Below are 20,500 nucleotides of genomic sequence, written 5' to 3'. Positions count from 1 at the left end.
AAAAATGAAAACAAATTAAATGAATGCACATCCCTGCAGCTGAAAGACAGCAATTCTTCAGCCAGGCTGCTGCCCCCCCACCTCCCCCCACACACACATTTCTGCTGCCCTAGGCACAGGCCTAGTGTGCCTATTGACAAAGCGAACCCTGGATACACAGCACCAATCTCACATGCAATGCATAAGCTTTCTGGGGCAGGTACCTTCAGCTGAACATTATGCACTTTGGTGCTGTGCATGCCTCTCTAGCATCCTGTACAGCTGTTGGCACGCCCCCCCCCGGAGAGTTTATGCTTTCTTAAGCTAGCTGTAGCCTGCCAAAGAGAGCACATGCTTTGATTTCTCTTGCCATTCCTTGCCGAAATGGCCTTGGATGCAAGAATTTGCTCTCTGGAGTTGGCCCTTATAGCTAGCTGAACAAAGTGTAAGCTCCCTGTGGTAGGCATCTACAGTTAACCAATACACCAAAGTCAGGATGCACAGTGCCAGTGCACTCTTCAGCTGTAGGTAGGTACCCACCCCGAGAGCTTTCAATAGAAATTAAACTCCTGGGTCCTAGATGGAGTGAACTCACATTTCTGATGCCAACGTTATTGTATTGCTGTCCCAGTCTAGTAGAAGTACCAAGACACTACCATAATGGGCTCAGCAATAGTATAACATGGCTACCAGAAACGTGAGTTAAGTTTTACTCCTGCTCTGACCTTGGAGTTAAATTTCTAGAATTAAGAAAATGTGCTTTAAGCTGTCTGCCCTTTCATGTACCACCCTGCATTGCTGGGGAATAGCTAATGCCTTTTCTTACATGGGATTTGCATGTACCCATGCTAATCATACCATGGGTTTTTTTAGTGTGGGATTTTTTGGCACTAAAACCCATATTACATACCTGCTGTAAGGTTAACGCCAAAAAACCCATGCTAAAACCTGAATAAAACCCCACGTTTTAGCTCAGTGTGGCTTATTACATCAGCCCTAATGTGAATAAAGACATGATAAAATGGCTTGGTACAGGTTGGTTCCAGTTGAGCTTAGAAGCCGACAGGTACAAGAGATGGAAAGTGTATAACCAAAAGAAAATTGTATGAATGTACTGCAGACTGAGACTTCCATTGTCTGTAAAAATGTACAAAGGTGTCTTAGAAACATTAGGAATTAAATAGGACCAAAAAAAAGAGGACCCTCAACCAATGTATTGTAACCATTCATTAAAACTTGTTTTGTAATCCCCCTTGAGGCCACCTGTGGAAAAAGTAGGAATATCAAATGTCTATGAACAAATAAATAAATACAGTACAAACAAGTGTGAAGAAGAATTCTACACTGCTGAGACAAACCAAAAATTAAGGACAAGAATCAGTCTTCATAGACATAACATAAAACATTAGAGAAAAACAACGTGACAGCTCAGTAGATGAACACTTCTCAAAGGGAGAGCACTCACTTAATGACCTCATAATCAAGGTACTTATAAGGAAATTTAGGAGTGCACAAGAAAGGAAAACATTTGAAATTAAGATGATCAAGCACTTTGAAATACAGAGAAATGGACTCAGTAAGGAAATTGGCTGTCTCACCCATTATCAGATATAGGCCCTTTCACTGCAAAGTTTTATTGTTTCATCACCTCTGGCATTCTCTCCCCACACTCCCATCTTCCCTTTACTGAGCTGTAATGGCATATGCAGGTAGCCTAAGATCTAGATGACTCTGTACCATTTAAACCACTGTAACTGCGCTTGTCACAGATATATTTAGTATCCACAAAAGGAAAAAGAGAGTCAAGTACTGTGAATACAAACCCAAAGTGTCCACTCACCAAACAGCGCATTCAACTTAAATTCAAATTTTGCTTAATTGTAATTCACAACCTCAAACAATTGTTACACCCGTACATGCAGATAAGTTTTCAGCACGAAATGCCCATGTCTTCTGTAATTATCGGTCCATCATTTTTACATAGTGTCCCTCTGTTATATTGTTTTAATTTTTTAAATGCAAAATAAAATTAAATAGGCAACTTCCCTTAGTTGTTGGAAGTCCTGGCAGCAGCAGCAGTTTTCAATGCACCTGACATAACATTATGTTTTTTTTACAAAAAACTGCATCAGGGGCGCAAATCTGAGTGAAGTCCGTGTCATTAAGAAAGCCGATTTTGGCTGCTGCCGGGTCTTCCAACAACTAAGGGAAGTTGCCCATTTAATTTTATTTTACATTTAAAAAATTAAAACAATATAACAGAGGGACACTGTATGTAAAAATGATGGACTGATGACAGATGAACTGGGCATTTTGTGCTGAAAATTTATCTGCATGATTGGGTGTTATGAAGGTCCCATTCGCAGCATATTTGAAGTATCTGTGTCTTCGTTATAATTGTTTGAGGTTGTGGATTACACTTAAGCGAAATTTGAATTTAGGTTGAATGCTCTGTTTGGTGATTGGACAGATATATTTAGCCCAATACAAAAGTATTACCTATAATTTGTTTGTTGACCCTATTTCTACATATCTGTGGGTACTAACACAGTAACCACAATACTTTGCTCGTGATAGAAGATATTGCATATAGCCAAATGAAGAAACACATGCACAAACTCATGGAGAAGGAAACAAAGATAAAAAGCCTAATATTACAACCACAATTGTTTTTTTATTCTTCTGTGTTAGTGTTGATAGTGATTGCATTTAGTTTTGGTGTATCATTTCCTTCCCTATGCCATACAGTCATTATTTGAAAGACATATACAGTGCATAGTAGATATGTATGATCACTACACAGAAGGGCAAAAATGTAGGTATACTGCTTGTAGTAAAGCCTCCATTTAGTAGCTGCACAAAAAAAAAAAAAATCAACTACCACATTAGGTACTTGCTGAAACAGGAGGATTCAAATAAAATAATATTTAAAAATGAACAAAGGCTCCCTTCTGGAAAAAATAAATTAGCAAAAGGTAAAGAAAATAATCAATCAAAAATACATCTGCTAATATAGGCCTTAAATAAGAGTTTGAATAGTTGGGGGGGGGGGGGGTTGTATAGGAAAGAAGCTTATTCAAATTCATTTTTAAGAATTGATAGGGATGAAATAAAATCTATTGTAACAGCTCTACAAATAAAATAGGATACTGTTTTCCATGTATTTGAATAAGCAAGCATCTAAAGTGTGATTAACTGATTATACAAATATAATTGTTCTCAAAATTCAGTACAATTTCAATTTATTATTTAATTAATTACATTACTTGCAAGGTAGCAAATCAAAACAATCCAATCTAATCTTTTCATGGATTCACACTGATGGTTCACTTGATATGTTATATGCTTTTTTCATGTTTCCAAACTGAACTAGAGTAAGAAGCTTTGATGTGATAGAAGCACAGCATCAAATGTCAGCTGCCTTTGCTCCAATTATTAATTTATTTGTGATGCAGACAAGAGCAGTAAATTGCAAGTTCCACTCTGAATGGTGAGATGAATGGAGAAACATGGTAATATAATAAATAGAAACTAGAAATGATGGCAGAAAAGGACCAAATGCCAAATGGTCCAGTCTTCCCAGCATGCTTATGGTAGTATCTACTGCACTGTACAGGTCACCCCCATGCTTATCAGTTTCCCAGACCATCAAAGTCAGGGCCCTTGTTGGTTGCTCTCTGAGTCCAATTTCCTGTTATCTCTTGCCGTTGAAGCAGAGAACAATGTTGGAGTTGCATCAGAAGTATCAGGCTTATTGGTTAAGGGTAGTAACAGCCACATCAGCAAGTTAGCCCCATGTTTATTTGTTTCCTCAGACCATAAAAGTCAGGGTCCTTGTTGGTTCCTGTCTGAATTCAATTCAACTTTTCCTTTTTTACCCCTGTCATTGAAGCAGAGAGCAATGTTGGAGTTGCTTCAACAGTATAAAGGCTTATTGGCTAAGAGTGGTGACCACCACACTAGTAAGTTATTCCCATGCACTTTTTTCTTGATTTCCATCCTAGGAATGCACAATGTTTATCCCATGCCTCTTTGAATTCTTTCACCTTTTTTGTCTTCACCACCTCCTCTGGAAGGGCATTCCAGTCAACCATCACCCTCGCCATTAAAACCTTTAAGGTATCTGAAGGTCTGTATCATATCTCCCCTGTACCTCCTCTCTTCTAGCTATACATAACATATTTAGGTCCCTCAAACTCTCCTCATAAGTCATTTGATGGCGCCCCCCACCCCCACACACTATTTTGGTCGCCCTTCTCTGGACCGCCTCCATCCTGTCTCTGACCCTTTTGAGATACGGTCTCCAGAACTGAGCTCAGTACTCCAGGTGAGGCCTCATCAAGGACCTGTACAAGGGGATTATCACCTCCATTTTTGTTTACTGGTTATTCCTCTCTCTATGCAGCCCAGCATTCTTCTGGCTTTACCTATCGCCTTTTCACATTGCTTTGCTGTCTTCAGATTGCTAGACACTATCACCCCAAGGTCCCTTTTGTGGTCCATGCACAACAACCTTTCACTTGCTATCACATACAGCTCTTTTGGATTACCGCACTCCACATGAAAGACTCTGCACTTCTTGGCATTGAATCCTAGCTGCCATATCTTTGACCACTGTTCAAGCTTCCTTAAATTATGTCTCATTCTCTCTACTCCTTCTGGTATGACCATTCTGTTGCATATCTTAGTTTCATCTGCAAATAGACAAATTTTACCATCTATCCCTTCCGCAATCTCGCTCACAAAGATATTGAACAGATCCGGTCCCAACACCGATCTTTGTGGCACTTTGCTTAACACTGTTCTCTCTTCAGAGCAGGTTCCATTTTCCATCACACACTGTCTTCCTTCCATCAGCTAGTTTGTAATCCATGCCACCACCTTGGTGAACATTCCCAAGCTTCTCATTTTATTCATAAGCCTCCTATGTGGAACCATATCTGAAGCTTTGCTGAAATCCAAGTAGATCACATTGCGTGCTCTTCCTCGATCCAATTCTTTAGTCAACTAATCAATAAAATCGATCAGATTTCTCTGACAGGAACTTCCCCTGGTGAATCCATGCTACTTCAGGTCCAGCAATTCTCATGACTATAGATAGTTCACTATCCTTTCCTTCAACAAAGTCTCCATTAATTTCCCCACCACCGAGGTGAGGCTAACCAGACTGTAGTTTACAGCCTCCTCTCTGCTCCCACTCTTGTGAAGCAGGACCACCACTGCACTTCTCCAATCACTCTGCACCACTCCAATTTCCAGGGATCTATTGAACAGGTCATGCTGCAGACCCACAAGCACATCTCTGAGCTCCTTCAGTATCCTGGGATGAACCTCAACTGGCCCCATGGCCTTGTCCACTTTCAGTTTAATTAGCTCCTTCTATATATTCTCTTCTGTAAACCGAGTTTCATCTACCCATCTCCATCTACGGTTTTGTCAACCAGCAACGGTCCTTCTCCAGGGTCTTCTTTAGTGAATACCAAACTGAAGTATTTGTTTAATATTTCTGCCATTTCTTCATCTTTCTCCACACAGTGCTCCTTATTATCTTCCAGTTTCACTATAACACTTCTGGCCTCCCTTCTTTCTCTGATAGATCTGAAAATGTTTTTGTCTCCTTGCTTTACTTCTTTGGCAATCCTTTTTTCCATTTGACTTTTTGCTTTCCTGATTTCTTTCTTTGTCTCCCTCAGTTTTAACAGATATTCTTCATTGTGTTCCTTTTTTTGGGATCATTTATACTTCTTGAATGCTGTTCACTTTGCCTTAATCTTTTCAGCCACCTACTTAGAGAACCAGATTGGTTTCTTTTTCTTCTTACTTTTGTTTACTTTACTAACATATAGATTTGTTGCTTTAGTAATAGCTCCTTTTAATTTGACCCACTGTTTTTCCACCTCATCCATTTTCTCCCAGTCTTACTTCCTCCAGTTATATCCCTATTTTGACAAAGTCTGTATTTGTGAAATTCAAAACTCGAGGCTTTGTGTGACTTCTCTGTCTCCTATTTGAGATATCGAACCATACCATCTAATGATCACTAGTGCTCAAGTGAGCCCCTACCTGAACAGCAGAGACATTATCCCCATTAGTGAGCACTAGATCAAGGATTACACTCTCCCTCATGGCTTCCATTACTATTTGTTTGAGTAGAGCACCTTCAAGCGCATCCACTATCTCTCTACTTTTAGATTTTGCAGAAGGGATGCTCCAATCCATATCCAAACCTCCATTTGGGTTGGAGGTCTGTAGATAACACCAGTAAAAATGGAAGCCCCATCTTCTCTTTTTAGGATGGTCCATAATGCTTCTTCTTTACCCCACCTTCCTTGCAGTTCATTGCTTGATTATTGTTTTTGACATAAAGAGCTACTACTCCCCCTTTTCTGTCCTCTCTGTCCTTCCTTAACAAGTTATAGCCTGGGATGGCTGCTGAATATGAGGTCTATAATCAGAGGTATTTAGCCAGACATCACACAAGATATCCAGCTAAATGCTGACTTTTGAATATTTTGGACACATATCTGGCTAAACTTTAGAGTATTTCAAGGTCATTTCTGGGACGAGTTAAGTTAGAAGGATAAGTTAAGATAGTCAGAGTTAGCCGGATAACATATCTTCCTAACTCTGGTCATGTCATAGAGATATCCTAAAGTTAGCTGGATAAATGTATCTGGTTATCTTTAAGATAGCCATCTGTAGTCAATAATGTAGCTGCACCACTGAACAGCCACCAAAGTTAGCTAGATAAGTTTATCTGGCTAATTTGGCAATCTAGGCAGTAACTGAATATTGACTTCATAGTACTTGTCAGCAGATAAGAACCTTTTGACCCATCCTGTCTCCCCTTCCTGTCTGTACAGGTCTTTGGTGAGGCCTCACCTGGAGTACTGTGTTCGGTTCTGGAGACCGTATCTCAAAAATGATAGAGACAGGATTGTAACAGTCCAGAGAAAGACAGCCAAAATGGTGTGGGCTCTGAATCAAAATCCATATGAGATGAGAATGAAGAACCTGAATATGTATACCCTGGAGGAGAGGAGAGATAGGAGATATATGATACGGACATTTAAATACCTTAAAAGTATTAATGATGCACAAGAATAAAACCTTTTCTGATGGAAAGAAAGCTGTAGAACTAGGGGTCATGATAGAAAACTCCATTGGGGTAGACTCACGAACAATGTCAGGAAATATTTCTTGATAGAAAGGGTTGTGGATACATGGAAGAGGTCATGAAGACAAAAATGGTACTGGAATTCAAAAGGGCATGGGATAAACACAGAGGATCCCTGGTAGCTATTTAGAAGTCAATATTCAAATCCATTTAGTGGGATAATTCACAAGCTTTCCAGCTAAATTATAACTTTTATAATATTGGGGCACCTATCCAGCTAAATTATAGCCAGATAAGTCATTATTTTTAGCAAAGGCTAAAAAGGGCCTTCCGGGGGCAGGGTAATGTTATCAGGCCAACTTAGCTGATTTTCAACCATAAATGACTAAGTTAGCCAGATAACTTTAGAACTGCCTCAGAGCAGTGTGATGGTGGTCAAAAAAGCAAAAAAATGTTAGGAATTATTAGGAAAGGAATGGAGAATAAAACAGAGAATATCATAATGCCTCTGTATTGCTCCACAGTGAGACCACACCTAGAAAATTGTGTGAAAACTGGTTGCCACATGTCAAAAAAGATACAGCTGATATGGAAAAGGTACAGAGAAGGACAACCAAAATGATAAAGGGAATGGAATGGCTCCTCTATGAGGAAAGGCTAATGAGGATCGGGCTGTTCACCTTGGAGATGGCTGAGAGGGGAAATGATAGAGGTCTATAAAATTATGAGTGGAATAGAGTGGGAAAATATAAATTGGTTATTTATTCTTTCAAAAAATACAAAAACTAGGGTTCACTCCATGAAGTTAGTAAGTAGTACATTTAAAACCAATTAGAGAAAATTATTTTTCACTTAATGCACAATTAAGCTAAAGACAGCGTAGCTGGGTTTAAAAAGATTTGGTCACGTTCCTGGAGGAGAAGTCCATAAAACAAACGTTGCTTTCCTGTAACAGGTGTTCTCACAGGACAGCAGGATGTTAGTCCTTACATATGAGTGACATCATAGGATGGAGCCCAATCACGGAACACTTTTGTCAAAGTTTCTAGAACTTTGACTGGCACCTACTGGGCATGCCCAGCATGGCACTAAACCTGCAGCCAGCAGGGGTTCCCCTTCAGTCTTGTTTAAATCTACAGGAAGTACCGAAAAATAAAATAAAAAAACGAACCCAACACTGCGGGGTGGCGGGCGGGTTTTGTGGGGACTAACATCCTGCTGTCCTGTGAGAACACCTGTTACAGGAAAGCAACGTTTGTTTTCTCACAGGACAAGCAGGATGGTAGTCCTCACATATGGGTGAGTACCAAGCTGAGGATGTCCGAGAAATGCACCAAATGTACCCAAGATGTGCAATAGGCACAAGGACTGGGGTGGAATTTGGTAGAGGGCATCCTGAACCCTAACGGGCAGGCAGAAGGGTGTTGGTACATCAAGTTGTAAAAAGGTTGTGCAAGACAGACTGGCTGAAGATGGAATCTTGTCTTCCGGCCTTGTCTAAGCAATAATAGGCTGTAAAGGTATGGAGGGAACTCCAGGTAGCAGCCCTGCAAATGTCAGGAAGCGGCACCGAGCGTAGGTGTGCTACTGAAGTCGCCATGGCCCTCACAGAGTGTGCTTTAATACGGTCTTGAAGTGGAATGCCTGCTTGTTGATAACAAAAGGATATGCAGTCCGCCAACCAGGAGGAGAGAGTCTGCTTACCCACAGGCTGCCCCAATTTGATGGAATGGAAAGAGACAAACAATTGAGTGCTTTTCCTGTGGGCAGCTGTACGGTCTAGATAGAATGCTGGAGCCCGTTTACAATCAAGGGTATGCAGAGCCTGTTCTCCTGGATTGGAGTGGAGCCTGGGAAAGAAGGTAGGTAGTATAATGGCTTCATTAATGTGAAACTCCGATACTACCTTAGGTAAGAACTTAGGGTGAGTGCAGAGTACTGCCCGGTCCTGCAGACGTTTAGTGTAAGGCGGATAGATAACTAGGGCCTGTAACTCACTAACTCTGCGAGCAGATGTGATTGTCAAAAGAAAAATCACTTTCCATGTGAGATGGCGAAGATCACAGGATTGGAGAGGCTCGAAAGGTGGTTTCATGAGCTGACCCAAAACCAGATTGAGGTCCCAAGAAGTGGCCGGATGATGCAGTGGAGGCTTGAGGTGAAGCAATCTTTCAGAAAACATGTTACTAGGGGTTGTACCGAAATAGAAACGTCCCCGACACCTTTATGGAAGGCGGTGGAAACTGGCTGCTGCTTTCTATGCAGGAGTCAAAAACCGGAAGCAGGGCCCAGCTGAGGAGCTGCTTATGAGGTTGACGAGACTGGGCCTTTTGGAAAGGTCTCATGGAACGAGTTCTAGACAGTGGTGGATAGGACTTCTTTGGATGGAAGAATGACTTTTTATTATCCTTCCTGAAAGGCTGTTTGGAGGAATACTCAGAGGGCATCAGAGAGAGATGGCGAAGGGTCTCATGATGGTCCTTGAGTTCCGCCACCATCCGCTGAATCTGTTCACCAAACAGATTGTCTCCTATGCAGGGTAGATCAGATAATCTGTCTTGTATTTCAGGGCGCAAGTCCGAAGACTTGAGCCAGGCCCAACTTCTTGCCGAAATAGCAGTTGCAGATACCCTGGAAGCGGTGTCGAAGATATCATAAGAGGATCTTATTTCGTGGTTTCCCTGCCTCGAATCCCTTGTGTACCAGGGTTTGAAGCTGTTCCTGGAATTGCTGAGGCCGGGACTCTGCAAAGTCCTGTATTTGCTTGAATAAGACCCTGTTGTACTGGGTCTTATATAGCTGGTAGGAGGCAATCCAAGAGATAAGCATTTATCCCTGGAAGACACGCCAGCCAATGGCATCCAGGAATTTCTGTTCCTTACCTGGGGGAAAGGAAGAGTGGGGTTTTGATCTTTTTGCCCTCTTTTGGGCAGATTCTACAACCACAGATTGGTGATCCAGCTGAGGTTTTTGGAATCCTGGGGCTTTCTGGACCAAATAAGTGATATCAACTTTTCTGTTGACTGGAGGAACAGAACCAGGGTGTTCCCAATTCTTTTTGAGGAGATCCAAAAGAACCTGGTGAATAGGGATGGAGGTTATTTCCTTGGGAGCATCCAGGAATTGTAACAGCTCCATCATTTGATGCCTATCATCTTGCTCAGTCTGTAATTGGAAGGGAACCAATTCAGACATTTCCTTCACAAAATTTATGAAGGACAAGTCCTCTGGAGGAGAACGCTTCCTAATTTCAGTAGGAGAAGGTGGCGATGGTAAATCATCGATGTCCTGAGATGAATCATCAGTCCAGGTGTCATAGAGATCAGCACCTGTCCCTGTAGGAACCTGAGAAGGGCGGGACGATGGTATTCCTGAAGGTCCTAGTCTAGGATCTGAAGGCATCGAGGGAAGTATTGGAGGCACCGATGAAGGCATCGAGAGCACCAGTGCAGGCATCAAGGGCATCGATGGATGGATTGGTGGCGCCGATGGGTGCATTGGCATCGATGGTTGAGGCATCGGAAGGACTCCCGATGAAGGAATGCGGAACGGTGTTTCCCCTCCCGACGACAGGGTAAGCGGGGAAGGCACCGGAGCCATCGGTGACCCAGGATCCATCGGTGGAAAAACAGTTATGAGCGCTTCCATCTTCGAGAGCAGTGGTGCCAATGCTGCCGGAATGGGATCGATGGTCGGTTCCGCGACCAGCACCGATTTCGGCGCTGGGGGACCTTGGAGTCTGTGCATCATCTTATCAATGGCCTCCTGAACCATCCGGTCCAGTTCTTCACGGAGACCTGGAGCAAGAAGCCCCGGCTCCAAAAGGGAAGAAGGAGGCAGAGGCATAGCCAGAGGGGCCACCATTAAAGGTGGAATTGCAGATCCCGATACCTGTCCGGGTGAGGGTTGCCTCGGTGATCCGGTCGCAGAAAGGGTTGATGCCCTTTCTGGACGGGGTTTCTTCAATGGCGGCTTGGACGATGGCGAGGTCGAAGATTTTCCTTCCTCGATGGTCCGAGACTTGCGGTGTCGATGCCGATGTTTTTCTCTATGATCCCCTTGGTCCTGAAGGGGAGTAGAGGTAGTCGAAGGCCGAGAAGTCGTCGACTCTGGACGGTCAGCGGCCGGTGGCTAATACTGGCATGAAGTGGATGGTGCTGGTTCAGATGAAGTCGATGCAATAGACGGCATCGGAGTTTGAGAACGGAAGTGAAGTTCCATTTTCTCCATTCTGGCCTTGCGACCTTTTGGTGTCATTAAGGCACATTTGGTGCAAGTCAGGACATCATGCTCGCAGCCGAGACACATTACACAGACTTTATGCGGGTCTGTTATGGACATGGTGCGAGTACAGTCCGGGCACCGATGGAACCCCGACGCCATGGCCTTTGAAAAATTTAGCCGCGGTACGGTCGACGGCCAGTAGGCTGCGAGGGCCAAACTCGACAAGAATCGACCGAAAACGGGTAAAAAACTTACTGGAGTACTGCAGAGTCAAAAAATTAGAAGGAGGGACCCCTGTGGGGTATGAAAGTTTTTAGTAATTCCGTGAGGAAAATTCCTGTCAGGAATCTCTGTGGAGCTCCTTAACCCGCGTGGCTATTGCTGCGCAGAAAAAAGAAGACTGAAGGGGGACCCCTGCTGGCTGCAGGTTTAGTGCCATGCTGGGCATGCCCAGTAGGTGCCAGTCAAAGTTCTAGACACTTTGACAAGTGTTCCGTGACTGGGCTCCATCCTATGATGTCACCCATATGTGAGGACTACCATCCTGCTTGTCCTGTGAGAAACTGTTATTAACCAGATAGACTTGGGGAAAGTCACTACTTATCCCTGGCCATTAGCAGCGTGGAATTTATCTACTTTTTGGGATCCTGCCAGATACTTGTGACCTGTATTGGCCAATGTTGGAAACAGAATACTGGGCTTGATGAACCCTTAGTCTAAACCAGCATGGCAAGTCTTACATTCTTAAGGCCTACCAGCCAATTCTCATGCCAGAGCAACACTGTCAAGGAAAGTGGCGAGAATTGCAGTCAACAGGAGAAGCATGTCATACAACTATGAAAGAAAATGAAATAATAGTTGGAGCCAAAATATAAAAATTGATGTTGTGCTTTGTACACAGTTATCTTTCTAGTAATCTTAGTCAGATTTAGGTTTTGGGCAAAAGGGTAAAAAGCCTGAGAGTTAATTTGCTTTCATAATTTTGAAAGAATGCATATTTTGTCCAATGCTATAATTCCTTGCAGCTTTTGTAAGAGTAATGATTCCACGTGCAAGCAAAAACTTATGTAAAAATCACTGTGGAATTTTTACCTATTGCTTAAATTTAGCACTGTTTGATAACAGGCCCACAGTACTCTGTGCAAAGGTTTTTATTGCTCAATTTAAGGTGAATTTTAAAAGCCCGGCAGGCACATCAATTGGGGGATGGGCAAATAAGTTGGGCTTGTGCACACTGAGCAGATTTTAATTGCCACCCGGATCTGTGCGTAAATGCTGCAGTTTTCAAAAAGGGGAGGTGCTTGGATGTGGTCTGGGTGAGGCATGGACAATTTGGGGCATGAATTTGAGATGTGCACATAAATACTTACACGATCCAGCGCTTGCCGCTGTCCCCTAATGCGCAAGTTCTATTATGGATGATATTTAAGTTAAAAAAAATAAAGAAAAATAGGCAGATCTGCAGGGTTTTAAGTGTTGGGGCTAACTGGGGGGAGTGAAGGCTTTCAAACCATGGGGGATTGGAGGACCTATCTCTTAACTGGATGAACTTAGGACAAACTGTTAAAACTGGGAAGAGCCTTGGTGCACGCCCCTTTTTAAAATTCTCCGATTCATGTGGTAGAAGCAGCATTTACACGCAATTGCGCATGCCCACTTAAAATTTGGTGCACATGTGCATGCAACCAGGCTATTTTATAACATTTGTGCATATGTTAGAAAATGGCCACATCCCTGGGTGCAAGTCGATGTATCAGCCTGTGTGCTGATTTGAAAGTTACCATCTTTATTTTCTCCAGATTTTTTTCCCTTCCTGGATTTGAAGAAAATTAAATAATTAAACAAAAGATGTGACAATTCATAGTTGTCTAAGAAAACTGTCCTAAGGGCTTTTAAAGATTTTATTTGCCTACATTTGCTCACAAGTTACAACTGGGAAGTTTTGGCGTAGCATGTAATACATTAAGAAACCCATCTGTGGAATCCATAGAAAATACATCCTTCTTGTTGGACATCATGTATGACATGTCTGTATTATACTCTTTTACTCACAGTAAGAAATGAAGGCCTAAAACTCCTAAACATAGCTATCTGCTTTACATACCCATCAAGCAGTGCTATGACATTCTTCCTGGGTCTCCCAATATTAGGTCCATACAGACTTGCTTTGGAATAGGTCCGAATAGACTGTAGCATGTTCCGTAGCTGAATGTAGTCCTTTCCTAACTGACTTCCATTCACTGTTCGTCCAATAAGTGCCCGATAGTTGTTGGGCTCTGGAGAAACATAGACATATAAGTCAGAGCTATTAAGATTAGTCTTCCACTTTCTATCTTATCTCAACTTCTTACTCAATTAGTATTACTTTTAACTGATTTTTATACCTCTGAATCGCAGTATTGGGTGATGATAAACAATGAGGTTCATATTCAGCTGCTGTGCGACTCAGCAAGTTAGCCGAATAAACTTACCCAGCTAATTTAGTCTATATATCTTGTGGCACAAGTGTGCCACTGAATATATCCAGCTATTCTAAAGTTAGCCAGATAAGTTTATCCTATAATATTGTAAACTGCAACAATATGATGTATTGTATGATACTAGATATAATAATATGAAAACATCATATATTGAAAGTTGATGTTACTCTGATGCTCTTCTGGAAAAGCTTGGAAAACCTCATAACATTCTTATTGTCTCACTTTAAAACAGCCGTTACACCGCGTTAGTTCCTTAACGCTTATTTTTTCTTTGTATGTGTGTTGACTTTGTTTTTAAGTGTTTTTTACAGCCTATTTGTTGGCAAAGGGCTGTAAAATTTTAATCATTGGTTTCCAAGCTTGATCATAGTAACTTGAGCATATTAATTTTTTTTGTTTTTTTCAATTTTTAAACATTTTAAAGACATTGGCACTTATCATTAAGGAAGAAATCAGCACTTCTGAATCTCCCAACCTGACACGGCTCGTGTTTTGTACACTTCTTCAGGGGTGGCTTCTAAATTGTGCTATTTCTAGTGTCAGGACTCCTCTCTTGTGTTATGATTCCTCCTGTAGCAGCGCCACAGGAGGCATCTTACCTTTCCCTGGAGGCTGCTCCGAAGCCAGGGCCTCGCCTGAGCAATTGTCCGGATCCTACTCCACGGCCTGGGAGGCCTCCACTGCAGCCTGGATGCTCTGGTGTGGGCCACGCCCTTCTCCTAAGGGGCGGGCCTGCGGCTCCTCTCCACTCTTATAGAGCCAGCGAGGGACGGCCCATCTGCACTCCTCCCAGGGAGTTGCCTGCTCCTGGAGTATAAAAGCCTTGCTCCAGCACTCATGCCTTGGCTTGCATCAGAGTTACTTCATCTCTGTAAGCTCCTGTTGTCCAGCGCTCCAACAGGTCCTTGGTGTTCTTCGTGGAGCTCCTCGTCTCATCTGTGTCTTGAACCATGTCTTCATTGCCTGAGATCCCCATCCAGGTGTCCTGGTGTCTCATCTCCTGATGTCTCACTTCCTGGTGTTCTAGCCCTTCTTGGTGTTATATTTTGGTGCTCCTGAGCCTTCTGTTCTCCCAGCCGTGGATCTCCAGTGATGCTTCTCTGTCTTGGGAGATGCCGGCAGTGGACTGGTGTCCTGTGCTCCTGAGCCGTCCTGCGTTATCAGCCGTTGTGGTGCTTCGGATGACATCGGCTTTGTCGTCGAAGTCCCACCTCGACTGGATCCTGTCCTGCGCTCGTCCTGCTCTCCTTGTGGTCCATGACCAGCCTCCTTGAGCTGTGTAGGGTGTGCAGTGGGACAGGGTGGTCCACAACCAGCCCATTGGGTCCACCCGTGAAGGTGGGCTGTGTAGGGCGCCCTGAGAGACAGTGCCAATATCTTCCTTCCCAACTTCTCATCTCATCTGGACTTCTCCAAGTTCCTTGTCTCGTCTCTGATGCTGTTGCATCAGCCTTGGTGTCATGTCTTCAACAGCCTTGGTGTCATGTCTACTCATCATCCTTGGTGTCATGTCTGCTTGGAGAAGAGATGGCTGAGGGGGGATATGATAGAGGTGTTTAAAATCATGAGAGTCCTATAGCGGGTAGATGTGAATCAGTTATTTACTCTTTCGGATAATGGAAAGACTAGGGGGCACTCCATGAATTTAGCATGTGGCACATTTAAACCTAATCGGAGAAAGTTCATTTTTACTCAACGCACAATTAAACTCTGGAATTTGTTGCCAGAGGATGTGGTTAGTGCAGTTAGTATAGCTGTGTTTAAAAAATGATTGCATAAGTTCTTGGAGGAGAAGTCCATTACCTGCTATTAATTAAGTTGACTTAGAAAATAGCCACTGCTATTACTAGCAACAATAACATGGAATAGACTTAGTTTTTGGGTACTTGCCAGGTTCTTATGGCCTGGATTGGCCACTGTTGGAAACAGGATGCTGGACTTGATGGACCATTGGTCTGACCCAGTATGGCATGTTCTTATGTTCTTATGCTCATCATCCTCGGTGTCATGTCTTTGCATCAACCCTCGTCTGTGATGCCGCCGCTTCAATCTTAGTGTCATGTCTTTGTGTCAAGGCCTCCGTCTGCTCTCATCATCAGGCCAGCCTGCTGCTCCATGCCGATCCAAGCGGCAGGTCCAAAAGGGCTTGGAACAGTCGAAGGACTGTTCCCCTACCAACATCATCTTGTTGTTGGCTCTGGGAGCTTGCAGGCCTGGCAGAGGGTAAGACCATTTTCTGCCATGCTGGGACATGTCGCCAACCCTTGGTTCGATCTTGGATCCATCTGGGGTCAGGCTGAGGCCCAAGGGCTCACTAAAATACCTCAGTGTAACATCTCGTCTGCTACTGAACAGCACAATTTAGAAGCCACCCCTGAAGAAGTGTACGAAACACGAGCCGTGTCAGTTTGGGCGATTCAGAAGTGCTGATTTCTTCCTTAATGATAAGTGCCAGTGTCTTTAAAATGTTTAAAAATTGAAAAAAAACAAAAAAATTTAATATGCTCAAGTTACTATGATCAAGATTGAAACCAATGATTAAAATTTTACAGCCCTTTGCCAACAAATAGGTTGTAAAATACACTTAAAAACAAAGCCAACACACATACAAAGAAAAAATAAGCGTTAAGGAACTAACGTGGTGTAATGGCTGTTTTAAAGTGAGACAATAAGAATGTTATGAGGTTTTCCAAGCTTTTCCAGAAGAGCATCAGAGTTACATCAGCTTTCAATATATGATAGATAAGTTTATCCGGCTAACTTTAGGACAGGTCTACAGAGCTACCAGTTATTCATAACTTATCCAGCTACATGGTGCTAAATTTAAATCTCAATAATATTTAGAACTATAAACAATTATGATAAGGCAAATGTATATTACTAGATTTAGCAAAATTGCTTACTTGTAACAGATGTTCTCTGAAGAGATCAGTTCACCAGTCAAACGTGTCATCCTAATGGCACCAATTGTAATTCAATTTCCAGAACTTTCCAGAAAAATCCTAGAGTTCCATTTGTCATCTATGGCAGTTGCCATGCACCCATGCCCATTCAATGTGCCTCGATTTTTTTATTATCTTAATGAGCTCAACTCTAGAAGGAGAGGAGGGAGGGTTTGTGTGACTAGTGCACTGCTGTCTCCAGAGAACCTCTACTGCTAGTAAACAATTTCACTTTCTCTGAAAACAAGAAGTTCACATCAATCATACATATAAGACTCCCTACCTAAGGGTTGTTTTCAAAGAAAAGGAGGAAAGAACAACAAACCTGGCAACAGGGTGGAATAAAATGTTTTCAGTGGTTTATAACTCTCTTTTTAATCGAATAGAAGACAACCCAAAATCATAAAAATGGAGCCTGAGAATTGGTTCTAACTCCTGATAAGACCCTGATACTGGACTGTCCAAACCTGCTGTTGCATCAGGAGTCATTATGTAAACAGCAGCCTTACATACCTCTTCAGTGAAGGTTGAACTGAGATGGCCCACTGATGGAGCCATGGCTCTGAAATTTGAGCATTGACATGCCCCTCTAAAGTCAAACCTGCTTGGGTATAAGTGAAGAATATGAAATTTGCTATCCAATTAGATAGTGTTCTCTGTGACACAGCAATTCTAGGTTTTTTTGGACAAAAATAAACAAAAGCTAGGTGCACTTTCTAAGGTTGTTACTCTGCTCCAGATAAGAACATAAGAATATGCCATACTGGGTCAGACCGATGGTCCATCAACTCCAGTATCCTGTTTCCATACAGATCACAAGTACCTGGCAAGATCCCAAACAGTAAACAGAGAGATCCATCGTGGAGAGATAAGTAGTGGCTATTTCTTAAGTCTATTTAGTTAGTAACAGTTTATTGACTTCTCCTCCAGGAACTCGTCCACATTTTTTTAAAACCCAGCTACTGTAATTGCCAGATAGAAGGCAATGGCTGTTTTGCAATACAAAGTGTGACAGGCTCGTTCAACCATCTGGAGAATTTCTTAATTGGATATGCAATCCACTATCCAATTAGATGGAGTCTTCTAGAAGGTTGATGTGCAGTCTCTTTTCCTAAAGCAGAGCTTTCCAAACTTTTCATGTTGGTGACACACTTTTTAGACAAACATAATTTCACGACACGGTAATTCAGTCTACTAGTAAACCAGAGGTTAAAGGTTAAACGAACGAAACATATTTCGACAATTTATGTATGTTTCCTTAAATATATACATAAATAAAATGTTTCACGACACAACCTATCTCATGAAAACCTTAAATTTATATTAAAAATATATATTCCAAGATTCATGTTATTGTTATAATTTATGAGAAACAATAATAAAACAAATTGTCTGTCCCCCACACACTCATCTCTCTCCTCCCCCCCAGCACATGTCTGGCCCCCACACACTCATATCTCTCCCCTTCAAGCACATGTCTGTCCCCCCAGCACGTTTTCCCCCCCACTCACTTATCTCTCTCCCCCCAGCACATGTCTGGCCCCCACACTCATGTACCTCGTCTTTTTGATTGTTGCCAGTTAAGTGCTTCACTCCCTTCCATGATCACCAGACACTGCTGCTTGCAGTCAGTACTCCTCATGGCCAGGCCTCATCGGCAGCAGCAGCCAATGCAAGGATGGCTGGGCTCGTTCCACCCACCAAGCCCCCCAAAAAAACGCGATTGACAGCAAAAATCACCCAATAATAAGCAACCCATAAACCGAAAAAAAAAAGTGAATCTCTAGAAAAAAAAAAAGCCCAAACTCGCATCAGAGTTGACCGGGCTTGCGCGACACACCTGCACACTGCAGGCGACACACTAACGTGTCCCGACACACAGTTTGGAAAGCTCTGTCCTAAAGGGAGCAGGGTCCCTGATTATAAGATTTATCAAGATAGGATCCCAAACCCAGGTTGGATGTATCTGTGGTTAGAATAATCATAAAATTTAGAAGGAGGGCATGCTCTTAGTCAAATTAGAATGGAAAAGCCAATGGGAGAGGGAGTCCCTGAGCTTTTCTGGAACACTGATAAATTCCTTAAATCCCTAAATGGCTTGATTCCACTGGAACTTTAAGTTCCATTGGGTGTATCTCATATCAAGCCATTCTGTGGGAAGTATATGTTATGTTCTGTTGAGACAATGAGGCCCATGTCTCATGCTGATGTCTGCTAACTCCACCTCTCTTCCTCCCCTGTGGACACTAGGTCCAGACTCTGCTGTCAGGGAGACAAATCATGGCTTAACTCATGTCTAGCAGAGCCACTATGAATTCCAGATGAGGTGTCTGGGTCAGTATGAACTTGGGGTAATTTATGATGAAACCAAAGTTACTCCAGCACCCAGATGGTGCTTATCATGGATCTTTCTGTCTCTGCTGAGAGGTGCCCTTGATCGTCCAGATAGTGAAATATATGAAGCCCCAGTTTGAATAAAAAATGCTGTGACTCCAGCAAGACATGTTGTGAACACTCGCAGGGCTGATCACTATGACTAGGATTTATCTTTCTAAATATATATATATATGTTTTCTTCAAATCCTTCAAATCCATAGCTAGTCTCTTTTGTTTATAATGAACTTCGCCATCTTAAGTTATTTATTCAGGACCTTTAGATCTAGGATGGAATGGAATCCTCCTGTCTTTCTGGGAACAAGGAAGTACTTATGAATGTTTTATTATATGTTACCTTGGGTCTAATCTAGAGTGGCTCAAGTTTTCGTGACTATAACTGTTTTACTTGTTTTGTTTTATGATTGTTTATGAATGTTTTTATTGTATGCCGCTTTGAGCTTTGGATTAAATGTATATTATAAATATTTCAGATAGATAGATAAATAAATAAATAAATAAATAAATAAATAAATAGACTTAGCCAACCAAATTTTGACTGATTAAGGCACGCAGGCATTTTTTGCATATTGACTTCTCTGTGCACAGGTGTGAATGGGAACTGATGTGCATGCTCAGTAGAGTCTAGAATTTTCCTAGAAAGTTTTGAAGTTTTAGAAGTCATGTTCTGGTAGGTGCCATCAGGATGATGTCACCCATCTGTTTGACAGATGTGAACTACTTGTCTTCAAAGAAATACTAAATATGCATACTTTAGCTTGTTATGATTTTCCTCCTGTCTTTTGTCTTAACGCAATTATGTTCCAATTTCAGTGTAGCTAAACTTTTCTTTAATGCTACAATTCCACTACTTTTACAGATAAGGTAAGAAATGAAGTAGCATACTGAGGATAAACAGACAAATGTTCTTCTACCTTATTTTTTTATATACAACATAAAGGGGCCTATGCACTAAAGGTTAGCATGCATTTTGTTTTGTGTGCATACACAATAGCAAGCTATATACTAAGCCAACCCCAGAAGATGCTAGTATTTATATGCTATAATTATCGCATGCCAACACGTAAAAGAACGTACGTCATATACAAACTAGGCTTTAGCAGCATGTAGGAAATAGTATGGTATGCTCTCCTCTGCATGTTATTTAGATAGCGCTCACATTGATGGTAACTTTAATACTGGTGCACATGTGTGCGCGTTGGAGAAATTACTACTTACCAGATAATTTCCTTTCCTCTAAGGAAGGCACGTCAATCCACACAAATGGGTTTTGCACCTCTACCAGCAGATGGAGATGGAGTAAAAGCTGACATCACAGACTTATAGCCCCACCCTGACATCATCCTGCCAGGATTCTCTGGAGA

The 20,500-nt window shown here is 42.2% G+C and overlaps 1 protein-coding gene across 3 annotated transcripts in view; it reads right to left on the bottom strand.

The window, feature by feature from the left end:
* Window positions 1-20,500, bottom strand: part of HPSE2 (heparanase 2 (inactive)) — a 1,066,536-nt gene that overhangs the window by 437,797 nt on the left and 608,239 nt on the right. For all 3 annotated transcript variants that reach the window (XM_029610101.1, XM_029610102.1, XM_029610103.1), the window contains one exon: window positions 13,425-13,596. In XM_029610101.1, coding sequence (XP_029465961.1) covers window positions 13,425-13,596 — 172 coding nt within the window. The remainder of the gene's footprint in view (window positions 1-13,424; window positions 13,597-20,500) is intronic.

The sequence above is a fragment of the Rhinatrema bivittatum genome, chromosome 7 (assembly GCF_901001135.1).
Source record: "Rhinatrema bivittatum chromosome 7, aRhiBiv1.1, whole genome shotgun sequence".
Classification (NCBI taxonomy): Eukaryota; Metazoa; Chordata; class Amphibia; order Gymnophiona; family Rhinatrematidae; genus Rhinatrema; species Rhinatrema bivittatum.
The sequence above is the reverse complement of the archived record's forward strand: the minus strand, read 5'-3'. Positions and strand labels throughout refer to the sequence as shown.